Source organism: Geotrypetes seraphini, chromosome 7 (assembly GCF_902459505.1).
Source record: "Geotrypetes seraphini chromosome 7, aGeoSer1.1, whole genome shotgun sequence".
NCBI classification, from domain to species: Eukaryota; Metazoa; Chordata; class Amphibia; order Gymnophiona; family Dermophiidae; genus Geotrypetes; species Geotrypetes seraphini.
The window spans coordinates 158,244,927-158,260,376 of NC_047090.1; the positions used below are offsets into that span (position 1 = coordinate 158,244,927).

A 15,450-nucleotide genomic window follows, 5' to 3' on the forward strand; every position below is an offset into this window, starting at 1 on the left:
TGTACAGTAGCTATGGTTACAACACCAATATCCAGTACAGCTACAAGAGGCATCTCCAGAAGGCTGATATAGGACAGCTGTCCCATGCCTAATTTAAGAGGGGGGGCCTGTGGGTGAAAGTGACCTGTGATCACTGGCCCCATTGCTTCTGAACAGAAAAGTGGCATAAAGGTGCAGAACTTCTGTCTAGCCTGCACATCCGATGGCTGCTGGTTTTTGGACCCTAACACAGGAAATTATATTGGGGCAGGACAAGCTGAGCCAGCAGCAGTGTGACCTATCCACAACTGCCTTCCTTGTGAAGAAACGGCAGCATGAAGTAATTTGGCAGGTCTGGGGGGAGAGAATGTAAGGAAGATGCACTGGGAAAGGAGGCAGGGGCCAGCTATAGACTTGCCATAGTAGGTTGAGCAGCTTTGGCTGAGATGAGATGTGCAGAGCAGATAGTTGGTAACATAGTAAATGACGGCAGATAAAGACCCAAATGGTCCATCCAGTCTGCCCAACCTGATTCAATTAAATTTTTTTAACATTTTTTTTTTTTTCTTAGCTATTTCTGGGCAAGAATCCAAAGCTCTACCCAGTACTGTGCTTGGGCTCAAACTGCTGAAGTCTCAGTCAAAGCTCACTCCAGGGTGGTGGATCACTGGAACAAACTACCGGTGCAGGTGATCAAGGCCACTAGCGTGCTCGACTTTAAGAATAAATGGGACATCCACATGGGATCTCTACGTGGGTCGAGCAGCACTCTGACTTAATGGGGTGGGACAGTAGAGTGGGCAGACTTGATGGGCTATAGCCCTTTTCTGCCATCATCTTTCTATGTTTCTATCCTCAACCAAAAGGCCATATACAGACATAGACCATGCAAGTCTGCCCAGTACTGGTCTTAGTTCTTCAATATTTATTATTTTCTGATTCTAGATCCTCTGTTCATCCCACGCTTCTTTGAACATCACTGTTTGACTGGGTAACAAGAAAACTGGACTTGGGAGAATCCCTAGACGTAGTGTACCTAGACTTCAGTAAAGCTTTTGGAAAGCGTCCCTCACCGTAGGCTGTTGAGCAAGATAAAATCGATGGGGTTGGGAGAAACACTAACTGCATGGGTCAATGATTGTCTAAGTGGCAGACTCCAGAGGGTGGTGGTTAATGGTACCCTCTCTAAAATGTGACAAGTGGAGTACCGCAGGGCTCAGTCTTGGGCCCGCTTCTTTTCAACTTATTCATAGGGGACCTGACTCGGGGGCTTCAAGGCAAAATAACACTATTCGCCGATGACGCCAAACTATGCAATATATTGAGCAGCTCCAATTTACACGATAGTATGACGCAGGACCTACTTTTGTTGGAACTTTGGTCATCGACCTGACAGCTGGGCTTCAACGCCAAGAAATGCAAGGTCATGCACCTCAGCAGCAGAAATCCGTGCAGAACTTACACCTTAAATGGTGAGACCTTAGCTAGGGCTACAACAGAACGAGATTTGGGAGTGACTATCAGTGCAGATATGAAAGCTGCCAATCAAGTGGAGAAGGCTTCATCTAAGGCAAGACAGATATTGGGTTGTATCCACAGAAGTTTCATCAGCCGGAAACCTGAAGTCATCATGCCATTGTACAGAACCATGGTGAGACCACATCTGGAATACTGTGTGCAATTCTGGAGGCCACAATACCGTAAAGATGTGAGAGAGCAGTCAGTTCAACGGATGGCCACTAGGATGGTCTTGGGGCTCAAGGATCTCTCATACGAAGAGAGGCTGCACAAATTGCGGCTCTACTCTCTCGAACGTAGGGAGAGGGGAGACATGATTGAGACGTTTAAATATATAGAGGTGGAAGAAGATATTTTCCTTCTCGAGGGTCCCTCAGCTACAAGAGGGCATCCGCTCAAACTCAGGGGCAGGAAATTTCATGGTGACACCAGGAAGTATTTCTTCACCGAAAGAGTGGTTGATCATTGGAACGAGCTTCCGGTGCAGGTAATCGAGGCCAACAGTGTACCTGATTTTAAGAGTAGATGGGATGCCCATGTGGGATCCCTAAGAGGGTGGAGTTAGGGATGGGTCATTGAGAGCGGGATCTCAAAGAGAGCAGACTAAGGGGGGTGGGTCAGTAGAGTGGGTAGACTTGATGGGCTATAGCCCTTATCTGCCATCATTTTCTGTTTTCCTCTCCACCACTGGTAATACAGTATTGACACAAATTACTAACCATTTCCATCTCAAGTCATTAGTCCACCCTCCCAAGTTACTTGGATCCAGATCAGCTGTGGATTCTTGACATCATCCTCATGCATTATGGTACCTCTTCTCAGAAATGTGGGACTACAAATCTACACTGCCTTGGGATGTGTTTAAACCAGGACTGCATAAGAGTCTCCCTCCTGGAACTGGGTAACTTGGGCAGCTCTGTGCCAACTAAAATTAGAGTGACACGAGTAATTTTTTTTTTTTCCCCATCCCTGCAGGAACTCAATTTCCCTGTCCCATCCCTGTGAGTTTTGTCACCATCCTTGTCCCTGCCCAATCTCTATAAGCTTTGCCTTAAACAACACAAGCCTCAAACACTTATGATTTTAGTGTTTTAGGCTTGTGCAGTTGAGGACAGCTTGCAGGAATGGGACAGGAAAAACTCACTGGGATGGGAATATGAGTTTCACAGGGAAAAAATTGCCTGTGTCATCCTCAACTAAAATGGTAAAGACAACTGGGCTCTTATTGGCTATAAAGTCACCATTGACTTGTTGTAGAGCAGTTGTACTTGTGACAGTCTAATGGCCAAGCCTCTTTGCTTTTCTTCATCTAGGCATAACGACAACAAAACCTTCCTTGTCTGGGTCAATGAGGAAGATCATCTCAGAGTAATCTCTATGCAGAAAGGCGGCAACATGAGGGAAGTGTTTACGCGTTTCTGTAATGGACTCACAAAGGTAACGTTGCCATGTATGTTTGTTTGTTTAAGATTTAATATACTGCTCCTGCATTTTATTGACCTAAGCGGTTTACAATGTATCAAACTAAAATGAAATTAGGTACTTGAGAAAAACTACCCTATCTGTCCCGAAGGCTCACAATCTAGCTAAAGTACCTGATTAAAACAAAATATGTAACACATTTCATAAATCAAAGAAATAGAAAATAGAAATAATGAAAAGATGAAAAAATTAAACTTGAGATAGAAAAGTCTCTTGAGGTGGCTTGATAGTAAGTTCAATTGCAGAACCAGGTCATCTGGCTGCCACCAAAGAAACAGGGCCAGGAACCACGCCAATGAAGACCACCATGACACCAGTCACCGGACAGGCAAGGCCAGGTGCCACCGACAGCAGACCCTTGAAGTGAAGTAGTCAAGTTTCTCTTCGATGTGTCCAACGCAGCTGCAGGAGTGCAAGGCTGCCAAGGAGAGGGCAGGCCACAGGAGATCATCAGACGCCAGCATCAATCCATCACTAGTGACCATGTCAGGGCTGTGCTACATCGTGCCGATGGCTTCCCCCCTTATGCTGCTGGACAAGAGCCCGGACAGGGAAAGCTGTGTTGAACCAGCTGACAAAATCCCCAGGAAGAGCAGCAGTTAGAGATGAAAACATAGTTCCCTCAGAACTTGGTGTGCTTTTTCTTAAGTGACTCGGCACCAGTGGACAGCCTTAGAATGGTCCCTCTATGCTGCTGTGTTGAACCAGCTGATCCATGTACTTGGGAGTGCTGCATTTAACAATGGGAAAAGGAATTTGGGTTGGGTGCTGCATGCTGAATGGCTGAGTTATGAGATAATATAGTATATAATAACAGTATTACTTTTCAACAATTGCTAACATGCTAGGAAAAAACAGTGCTAAAATGAGCTTGATTAAGTTTCCCACAAGTTCTGGTACTACTCGAAAGAGTCTAGAGAAAAGCGACTAAAATGGTTAAGGGGCTGGAGGAGTTGCCGTACAGTGATAGATTAGAGAAACTGGGCCTCTTCTCCCTTGAAAAGAGGAGACTGAGGGGACATGATCGAAACATTCAAGATAATGAAGGGAATAGACTTAGTAGATAAAGACAGGTTGTTCACCCTCTCCAAGGTAGAGAGAACGAGAGGGCACTCTCTAAAGTTAAAAGGGGATAGATTCCATACAAACGTAAAGAAGTTGTTCTTCACCCAGAGTGGTAGAAAGCTGGAACGCTCTTCCGGAGGCTGTTGTAGGGGAGAACACCCTCCAGGGTTTCAAGACTAAGCTGGACAAGTTCTGCTGAACCAGAACGTACATAGGTAAGGCTAGTCTCAGGGCACTCGGCTTTGACCTAAGGGCTGTCACGTGAGCGGACTGCTGGACACAATGGACCACTGGTCTGACCCAGCAGCGGCAATTCTGGAGTTTTATGTTAACTCCAAAAGCACATCTGGTCACAGTGACTTGACCTATATTGGCTGAGCAGTTGAAGTGCAAAAATCCTGTCGGTGCCTGTAGATGGCAATGAGGCCTCGAGTGTTTGTTTGGTTTTTTTGTTTTGTGTTTTCTTGTGTATAACGGTTGTAAATAAACAGTTTTGGTTTTTTTTATAATATGATTAATATAAACTTAAACATGAAAGGACTTCACTGTACAAAGTTGTAAAGCACCAATAATTAACCTAATCAGTTGCCACCTGGATGTTGCCTTGGTGCAAAACTTCAATACCACATTAAGGCAAAGTAGTAAATTCTACCTGGTGAGGTCAGAAAATGTATCTGACTTAGCAGGATCTTAACCATGCAGCGTCCTAAGACACTAGACCAGTAGCCTGGGCTTCAGAAATTCAGAACTTATAAGCTAAAGTGGGATTTTTGACCTGTTTTGCCAGTAATGCAGATAGTATCTTTTTTTTTTTTAACTTCAAGATTAACGAAGACTAGAGGGCTTTCTAAGTTAGAGTAATACAGTACTTTTAAAACCAAGAGGAGGACATTTGTTTTCACGTAGCGGAGAATATTTGTTCTGGAATGCATTGCCAGAGGATGTGGTAACGGCATCCAATGTAGCTTGGCTTAAAAGTCTAGACAAGTTCCTGGAGGAAAAGTCCAAAAACTGCTGTTGAGACAGACCTTGGAGAAGTCACTGCTTGTCCTGAACCAGTGGCATGGAATAACTGCTACTATTTGGTTTTTTTGCCAGGTATTTGTGACTTGGATGTGAAGACGGGATGCATTGGTCTGATCCAGTAAGGCTGTTATGCTCTCCAAATGATCTGCAAAGCACCCTAGTGGTGTAAAATAACCCAGTGAACTTGCATATATACCTCTGCCTATATGATATGGGTACTTGAAAGCCATTTCTGCGCATAACCAAGGATAGATGTCTTATGAAACTAGCCCATATGTGGCACAACCAGTAGTGGTGTGTGTAGAGAGGGGTGGACTGTCCCAGGTGCTATCTTGATGGGGGCACATGCACCTCTTCCTCTTACCACCACCACCACCCCCTTGAACCTCTTGACTCTTCACTGTTGTAAAACAGCACCTTCAACCTGCTGCTCGCACTGGCAGAGTTCTGAAGTACAGGGGGAAGAAGGCATGTGCATCCAAAGTGCACTGGAATCATTAGGGACTAAGGTCATGTTGGGCTGAAAGCTAGGATAAATTATAAGAGCCTAAGGGGCAGATGGCACAAATCTCCAGTGCTATTCTGGTACAGGGCCAGAGAAACATTGGTTTTTGCAATGCTAAACATCAATTTGTATGCTGTTTAGTATTGAGTATTGGTCGTTAAAGGCCTCAATTTACTGAGGCATGCCCACAAGAGCTGTGCGGTAGGCACAACTTGTGTGCATGTCCGGAAAATCCAACCCTGACCTAAATCTCTGGTGGGCCAGCAGACCCCCCCACCCATACCTTTCCTGTAGTAGCAGCAGTAAGGATGCCTACTCCTGCCTCTCCAAAATAGTGGTATTCTGGACGTCACTGACAACGAATGGACGATCTATCAGGGAGCTGCATTGAGGCCCTGAGTAAATCACCTCATTTTGCTGTTCAATTGCGCTAAGATCTCTCCCGACAGGTGTCGGGTGTTAGAGTGAAGTGCGCTGAGGGTGACAACCCAAAAACTGTTTCCAGGTGAAAAATCAGAGCAGTGCACTTTAAAGCAGACTCTCGACAGAGTTCATGATGGAGAACAGCAGGAATAATGCACAGCAAGAAAGGCCCAGTTTCCCTGGTGGCCCTGACTCAAGACAGCAAATCTTGACCCATTGACTAAAGCCAACATGCACTGGCCGACAGCGCTGGATTCAGGAGGTAAAGTCAGATTTTAGCGGTGGCAGTTCAGGTCTGGGAAGCAGTGCAGGAGTTACGTTCTGACCTGATGTGAAATCGGTTCCCGGGTGGATGTGGTGGAAACTCATCTGGATGCTTGTGAAGAGTGTGTGACCGGGGTGCAATGGAAACTGAGGATACTATTGCTGAATATCAAACCTTCCTGGACAAGATGGAGGATCTAGAGAACCACACCCAGACAAACAACCCAAGGGTGCGGGGTCTCCCAGATGTGCCAGAGTATAAAGTTGTCAGGGACACAGTGCTTCACCTGCTGTGCTGGTTTCTACAGGATGACTCCTTGGACCAGGGAATTGATCATGCGCTAGGGCCTCGACTGACAGACCAACTTAAAGACTTCATGATCAAGGAGAGGGTTTGTGGAGGGCCAGAAATATGGGCACAGTAACCTGGGAGGGCCACAGTAGAAGTAAAGTAAAATCCAGATCTCAATCGATCCTCCATTTCCTGGCACCATATAGTAACCCTACCCATAGTGCCTTTTTCTGCAGGATGATGTTCAGGAACAGACCAACACTTGTGACCTGCACAACATGTTGCAGGCATAAAGCTCAATTGTAAACTTTGCACCTGCTTTCTGGTGGCGTCGCCACTGCCTGAGGTTAGGGCTGATTCCTCGAGAGGGAGGAATATGAGCCTCTATCTTAATGGTTTAAAGGCCTTGTTATAAAATATTTCCCCCTCACCTCCAAAGAGTGAAACGCATTATTATTATTATTTTTTTAAGAATAGCACACCTTACTTGGGCTCCCTAACTCCTAGTTTGACTGCTTTAACTCTTATGATTGTAAGCTGAACAAAATACTGAAATAGTTGGAATCCTTGATTGTTGTCCTGAGCATTTTCTAAACCTTTTAAAAAAATTTTTTTTTTTTAATTCTAGGTTGAAAAACTGTTCAAGGCAAAGGGTTTCCAGTTCATGTGGAACCAACACCTTGGTTATATTCTGACCTGCCCTTCCAACCTTGGGACAGGTCTGCGTGCTGGGGTTCACGTCCAACTGCAAAATCTTGGCAAACATGAGAAGTTTGGTGAAGTTCTGAAACGGCTTCGGCTTCAGAAACGGGGAACAGGTAGGATACGCCCCAAGACTGGCATTTGACTCTTTGAGAATAAAGGTTGCAAAGGAGAAACGTGACGGGCGCAATTTTGTAGTGTAATGCCCCAATTTTGTAGTGTAATGAAGGTGGGGTGTCTTAATCCACTAAGGCAGGGATGTCAAAGTCCCTCCGAGGGCTGCAATCCAGTCGGGTTTTCAGGATTTCCATAATGAATAGGCATGATCTATTATGCATGCACTGCTTTCATTGTATGTTAATAGATCTCATGTATATTCATTGGGAAAATCCTGAAAACCAGACTGGATTGTGGTCCTCGAGGAGGGACTTGGACAGCCATTCACTAAGGCATTTAATATGATCAGGAGTGATATGTAGGCCATGAGTGCTCAGTATTCCTCCTCAAACTGCAACCCAGTGGGGTTTTTCATGATTTCCTCCAATATTCACAACGTGTACTTGCATTTCATTGTAGGCAAATCTCACACATTCATTGGAAATGTTAACCTAGATTTTGGTTAAGGACTGTCTAAATCTTCTATTGACTATAATGGAATGAATAGGGGTTTTGTTTTGCAGTTCTACAGTTTTAATTTAATTTAGCTCACCTTGCCAAATGATGCTGAAGGTGTCTTGGTGGCATAAATTCACATAAGCAGCTCCCCTCAACTGTATGAGAGAGGATAGGGCAAATTGAAGGACCCAGCATAGAAAATACTACCTTGCTGACTCTTAGGTAGACAGACCTGCAGCTTATCTACCTCCCTAGCTTTCTCTTGATATTTAAACTTCAGCTCTGCCCCCATTCCAACAACCAGAAATGCATAATTGCAATCTCCTGCGGTCTGGGGGCAAAGATGATAATTGGAACAGACAGCGTGGCTACTCGTTCACTTTAGAGGCAGAGCACCAGGACCATAACCATAGGTGAAACTGGGTCTACCCAACACCAGTGCACACCTGATGGCAGACATGGGGTAGAACTCCATGGCCCTGCACCACCCTCGCTCTCACCCTTAAGCTAGCTTCAAAGGGCTAGTGGTAGCGATTCCTACTTACTACCCTGGAAGCTGCCTCTCTGCCACAGTGTCCCAGTGGTGGAAAGGCTTCTGGGTCACCTGCACGCAGCGACTAGGAATTGCTACTGCTGTCAGTGGCCCTTTGAGGAAGCTAGCTAGCTGGAGGGAGGGATGTGCAGGGTCAGTTTTACCTTTTGTCTGCCCTCGGAACTGTTGGAGAAGCTCATTAAGGTAGATGGGAAGGGGGGGGAGAAAGGGAAGAGAATTGGCTTATTTTTCCTTGGGCCCTACCTTGTGTACCACCAGACCTGACCCTTGCTGTAGCTGGTGAGGACCTTCTCTAAAGGTAGCCAGAACTCTTACCAGGCTCTGCAGTTGGAGGCAGCATCCTTGAAACATGGGTGGGATGTTGGCATCAGTGGTTCATGGATGTTTCTGCTGTCTGCCAAGCTTGGTAAAAGGGAGTTCTGGCTGCCTCTGGAGAGTCTTTAGGGAGGCCATGAACTTTGTGCCCACTCAAACAGGTTGGCTGACTACCCCACTGCAGAGCATAATTTTTTTTAGGATTAAGGGATGTTCATGCTGTCATGGGGGCCCCTTGTTTGAAACTGATTACATAAGTTTGGGTTTTTTCTTTTTTTAATTTTAATTATAACTTTCACAAGTAAACAACTTGTTTAAGGAAATATATAGCCATAATCCAACATGAAAATAAATCTAAGTACAAATTAAGAAGTAATAACAATCTTATGGAAATAAGTCTTCGTTAGACCACAAACAGAAGGAAAGGAGGAATCAAAATTACTGAAGTTACAGAAACTATTTAGGAAAAGGCTTAATACATCAAACACCCCAGTTACAAATTATTTGAACCAGACACTCCATCTTTGATTCACCCCTTGATCTAAAAGGGATCTTAGCTGATCGGGCACATAAAATATATATGTCAAACCCATATATTTAATAAACTTGCAGTGGTAGGGTAACATAAAGGTAGCACCCAATTTCTTTGTTTCATCTCTCATTGCAAAAAATAACTTGCGCCTTTCTTTGGTTAATTTTTGTAACATCATGGATATAACTACATTTTTTGGCCACAAAATTGTGAAACGGAGCTTTTGAAAAATAATCTCAATTAAGATCTTGCTCAAATGTAAAACTCGCAGACGACACCAAACTATAGTGGAGCTCGGACTAAGGAGGACTGCAAAGAATTGCAGAGGGACTTGAACAAACTAGGGGAATGGGCGACGAGATGGCAGAAGATGAAGTTCAACGTTGAAAAATGTAAAGTGTTGCATGTGGGAAGCAGAAACCCGAAATACAACTATACGATGGGAGGGCTGTTATTGAATGAGAGTACCCAAGAAAGGGACTTGGGGGTAATGACAATGAAGCCGACGGCACAGTGCGCAGCGGCTGCTAAGAAGGCAAATAGAATGCTAGGCATAATCAAGAAGGGTATTGCAACCAGAACGAAAGAAGTATCCTGCCATTGTATCGGGTGATGGTGTGTCTGCATCTGGAGTACTGCGTCCAATATTGGTCGCTGTACCTTAAGAAGGATATGGCGTTACTCGAGAGGGTTCAGAGGAGAGAGATGCGTCTGATAAAAGGGATGGAAAACCTTTCATACTCGGAGATTGGAGAAACTGGGTCTCTTTTTTCCCTGGAGAAGAGGAGACTTAGAGGGGATATGATAGAAACTTACAAGATTATGAAGGGCATAGTGAGTAAAGAAGGACCGATTCTTCAAACTTTCAAAAAATAAAAACAGAGGGCATTCGGAAAAGTTGAAAGGGGACAGATTCAAAACAAATGCCAGGAAGTTCTTCTTTACCCAACGTGTGGTGGACACCTGGAATGCGCTTCCAGAGGGCATAATAGGGCAGAGTACAGTACTGGGGTTTAAGAAAGGATTGGACAACTTCCTGCTGGAAAAGAGGATAGAGGGGTATAGATAGAGGATTACTGCACAGGTCCTGGACCTGTTGGGCCGCCACATGAGCAGACTGCTGGGCACGATGGACCTCAGGTCTGACCCAGCAGATGCATTGCTTATGTTATGTTATATTCAGAATACAAGCTTTCAGTTAAGTTCTGTAAATCAGTGTCAACAGGTAAACGATTGGACACAGGTAATTTTGTCTTAGTTTTTCTTTGAGGCAGGCAAATAGAACAATTTATTGGTGGTATCTGGTCAGCCAGAAACTTTAAAAAAATTTCTTATAAAAAATTTGAAGAGCTCAATCGGCGGCATAGAAAGTTTTGGAAAGTTCAATACTCTCAAATTCAGGCAACGATTATGATTTTCAATCATCTCAATCTTCCTTGAGGTCAAAGATTATTCTCTAATTGTAGCAACAGAGTTTTTCAAAGAAGATAGTCTCGGATTCAATTTTATCAAAACATTCCTGTTTCACCTTTAACATTTCTAGTCTACTTTATTAACCAATACCTGCATATCAGAAGTTTTATCCACCATTTTCATTTATTCTCCTTTTGGCCTCAGTTTCCAGAGTTACCGCAGGGTGTTTAGCTGAGATTCCCAAACTCTCACCCTCAGTGTTCTTCCGTCCCTGTGCTCCAGTCTGGAGTGTAGTTTCACCCATTACCTTCTCCGGCATCACTCCACCCTCCTCTCTGGAGAAGGAATCGCTACTCTGCCCTCTCGCCGGACAGAGCAGTGCAGAGATCAGCAGCGACAGTAATGTCTGGAACTCAAAGACTCAGGTGTTCCTTCACTCAGTCTGCGCAGAAGTCTGCCATCGTTGGGATGACTGAAGGTTGGCTGTTTGAGATTCAAAAAAGTGCTGCAGTGTCTACTGTACCGGTGAGGAGGTGAGAGGCAAAGATTGCAACTCATTACGCCTTTTCTTTTAGTGTGGGGTATGCTTCAAGAAAAACTGCAAACAGCATCTCGGCGCAGCATCACAAGGTAAAAATTTTAGAAGAAAATTGGAGCATAGTCGCTAGACATCTGCCATCTTAGTTCCTCCTCTACCTACAGGTTTCAAGGTCTTATTGTGCCAAGAGAAAGTCATCAAGCAATAAATTTTCTCAGCATAGTCCTCCCAAAGGAACACCCCACTGGCTTGGCCTTTTTCACCTCCGTCCCCCGAGTGACATCACTCAGGGGGTGTGGCTAAGATCATCTGGGCCAGCAGTGCAGCAAGAGCTTCCCTCCAAAGTTCTCCCAGAGGCAAGTACAGAGGAGCAATTAGAAGCAAGTAACAGTTCTCAGGTAGCAATTTTACCAAAGAAACCAAGTTTGTTAATTCCCTTTGACATTCCTTGTGATCTTGGGCGGGTCACCTTCCAGTGACGAGATCAGAGGTGAAACATTAAGTTAGAACTCCTTTTCCTATTAATCTCTGCCCCTACACTAAGCCTTTTCTATGGTGAGTTGGGACTGAAATTACAAAAGGCAGCTGGATCATGCTGCTGTCAACAAAGGCCTATGAGGTCTTGATGAGGTTGTTGGTAGTACCAGCACTTTAGTCCTGCAGCCACATTGTGGTGCCAACCAGCGTTGGCTCTGCTGTTAGACAAAACTAGGTGGTGTCCTAGGATGCAAAAAACAGGAGTAGGGTTGCTGAATAGGGCTTGAAATTGCCTATCCCTCACATGCCTGGTTGCTTGATCCCTGTGGTTGGTTGGAAGTAGAGGCATTGACCTTGTGCCAGCCACAGGGGCTGGGCAATGAGGCGAAGTGCTGAGTTAAGGCCTCCAGGGGAGCTGGACTGTAGCCTCAGTAGAGCAAGATTAAAGGCTCACCTAGATCGCCTTGCATCAGCTAGTATAAGAACTTCTCTGAAGGCAGTAAACTTTATTCCCCCTCCTCTTTTTCATATTTGTAATCATGTCCTTGGCAGTGCCACCATCTATGTAAAGGGACATGTTCATCTAAGCAGGTGGCTGACTGTAGGTTAGAGGAGCTACAGACTCTTAAGATCCAGTAAATACTGAACTACTGTACTCTGTGGCTGTAACTTTTTTTTTTCTCTTTTCTTTCTCTTCCTCCCCCAGGTGGTGTTGACACAGCTGCTGTAGGTGGTGTATTTGATATTTCCAATGCTGATCGTCTGGGCTTCTCTGAAGTGGAGCTTGTGCAGATGGTGGTCGATGGGGTGAAGTTGCTGATCAAAATGGAAAAGTGCCTAGAGAAAGGCAAGAGTATTGATGATCTCATTCCTGCTCAGAAATAAAGCACTTTGTTCCATGCTGCTTAACTTATTGGATGAAGTAACGCTTCAAAATTGAGACCTGGGGGTGTTGGAAACCCACCATAGTATTACTGTAGAAGTCTTCCATCTGTGCTTTAGAGTTTATTTTTTTGATGGCTGAAATAATATGCTTAAAACCAGAAATAAACTATTCTGTTGATGTGAAGTGTGGTGGTTAATGAAAAATGGGTATTTGTACTTCAAATACAGTTAACCTGCTCCACTATTCCCCACATAGGATCACAGGAAAAATTGGCCTTGGTGCACTGGGTTTTTCCTATGTGCTAGGGCAGGGGTAGGCAATTCCCATCCTTGAGAGCAACAGACAGGTCAGGTTTTCAGGATTTCCACAATGAATATAGATGAGATGGATTTGCATGCACTGCCTCCTTGAGATGCAGATCTATCTTGTGCATATTTATTGTGTATATCCTGAAAACCAGACCTGCCTGTGGCTGTCGGACTGGAATTGCCTACCACTGTGCTTGGCCCTTTTCTAGCTGCAGGGAAAAAGCCCTGTCTTGTGTGTTTTTTAAATGGCCATTTATTAAGGTTGCTATTGGTGCATGACCATTGATTAAAATTAGCACATGAGCACTACCACCTGTTTCTGGCTTTGGGGGCTCATGCTAGAGAACAAGGACAGTTTTGTCCCTGTCCCTTTACATAACTGCAGGAAACCACCCTGTGTCATCCTTTAGTGTGTCTCAACCTCAGTCCTTCTACACCAGCATTCTTCAATGCAAGGCTTGAGGGACATTTGCTTTCCCCCCCCCCATTTATACCTGAAATTCATCCTGCCCTTATTAAAGAATGGCAGAAGGATGGTTTCCCCACCATTAATCATGGGGATGGAGACAAATTCTGTCAGTCATTATCTAGCTCATGCACTGATTTTGCATTAATTGGTTGGCATGCAGTAATGTAGCTGAGTTAGCCAATTGGTGCAGATTCCCACTCTGTCCTGCCCTCCACAGAAAAATATTGCATAGCATGCAGATTGGGATTTGACTGCAGGGCTTGTGAGCATGTCCCATGGAAGACCTTTTTTTTTTTTGAGTTATAGTAACAGATTAGCATTTACTGCAGCTTCAGTGAAAGGACCCCTATGATTACAGCTTCCCCTTTCTATTAGAGGTTGTAGGAGGCTGAGATTGCATGGTCTATCCAAACCTTGTGCAACTTCATGTCCTGATAAGCTTTCTTAGAAATAGGCTAGAGCCTTGCTTTTTTTTTTTTTAACATTACAATGAGAGCACTAACAGGGAAAAATCTAAAGTTAAAACATACTGCTTAAGGTAACCTTAGTGTAACTTCTAAGCCTCTTATTTTCAGGGCATTTTAAACTCTACACTCTATAGAGCAGGGGTGTCAGTCCCTCCGTGAGGGCTGCAATCCAGTTGGGTTTTCAGGATTTCCCCACTGAATATGCATGAGATCTATTAGCATACAATGAAAGTAGTGCATGCAAATAGATCTCATGGATCGTCATTGGGGAAATCCTGAAAACCCAACTGGATTGCAGCCCTCGAGGAAGGACTTAACATCCCTGCTATAGAGGCTTGCAGACAACTGCTTTGAAGCTGAAAGACTGCTTGATAATGTATAAAGGTGGAAACTTTGGTACCATATGAGTTAAGTGGCATGTGAGAAGCTTTCAGTTGGGTACTCTGTCTCTAATATTTTCTTCCTGTGGTATTTGGAACTCTGTGCTATGGCATGGGCTGATGCTACTCCCCTATGGCTCCTGCTGTGCCACATACCCCTGCCAATAGGTCTTGCCCTTCAGATTTCATCTGTTTTAGCTCCAGATCATGCAATGCTGCTGCCTTGAGTTGGGCCTAGAAATAAGTGTCTTGTTAGCTGCCAGCATGCTCCCTGGAAAATGAAGACCAAGCCATAGCCTGGGTCCAGCCTAGAGTTTCTGGGTACAGGGTGGCAGTGAAACAGCTGGTAAGTGCAATTGGTGAGCACTTAACTAGCTATGGTAACCTACATTAGACTGTGTTTCATATAGTCTTGCTTTGTGGTTCTTGGCTATGTACTAGGTGCACCTTGGAATGCTCACAGTAGCCGGTTCCAGCTTGGGCTCTTTTTCAGCAGAAAAAGTACTGGTTAGGGCCCCAGATAGCCCTAGTCCAGGGGTAGGTAATTCTGGTCCTCGAGAGCTGGAGCCAGATCAGGTTTTCAGGATATCTACAACAAATATGTATGAGATGGATTTGCATGCACTGCCTCCTTGAGATGCAAAGCTATCTCATGTATATTGCTTGTGGATATTCTGAAACCCTGACCTGGCTCTGGCTCTCAAGGATTAGAATTGCCTACCCCTGCCCTAGTCAGTTAAAATGGCCAGAGGTTTCTCATTGGTGACTTACATTTGTTTAGGATATTGCACCCTCCTTTATAAAGGATCCAGGTCATGGTGTATATACTGTTAACTGAAGCATTGACAAATCTGTTGCTATTTTTTTTGGGGGGGAAAAGGTCAATAGTACACTGGTGACTGGCAGAGTTTTGATTTTAACTGTAAAGTATTGCTTTGGCCTTTTGTGATAATGATGCAAGAGAATAGGTCCTTTCTAGGCAGTGACAGTCTGCTGCAGCTTGGTCCTTGGGCTGAGCTGGGCTGTGAGTGTATGATTTTTACCTTGTGACAAGAGACTGACTGCATGCTAAATGGTGAACGCCTGCCTCCCACATGCGCAAGGCTTCTGCCCTTGGAGCAGTTTCACTCTGTGCATGTCTGAAGCAAAGTGCCAGCACAGCTGTAAATGGGGTTTCTCTGCCTAAATAGGCTTGTGGTTTTCTCACCCACAAACCTTGTCTCAGGCTAAGATTTACGTGC

The 15,450-nt window shown here is 44.6% G+C and overlaps 1 protein-coding gene across 1 annotated transcript in view; it reads left to right on the forward strand.

Annotated features, from left to right (window-relative positions):
• Positions 1–12,768, forward strand: part of CKB (creatine kinase B) — a 29,829-nt gene extending 17,061 nt beyond the window's left edge. Inside the window, exons 6-8 of the mRNA XM_033951599.1 lie at positions 2,811–2,934; positions 7,183–7,372; positions 12,406–12,768. Coding sequence (XP_033807490.1) covers positions 2,811–2,934; positions 7,183–7,372; positions 12,406–12,584 — 493 coding nt within the window. The 3' untranslated portion in view covers positions 12,585–12,768. The remainder of the gene's footprint in view (positions 1–2,810; positions 2,935–7,182; positions 7,373–12,405) is intronic.
• The last annotated feature ends 2,682 nt before the right edge of the window (positions 12,769–15,450 follow it).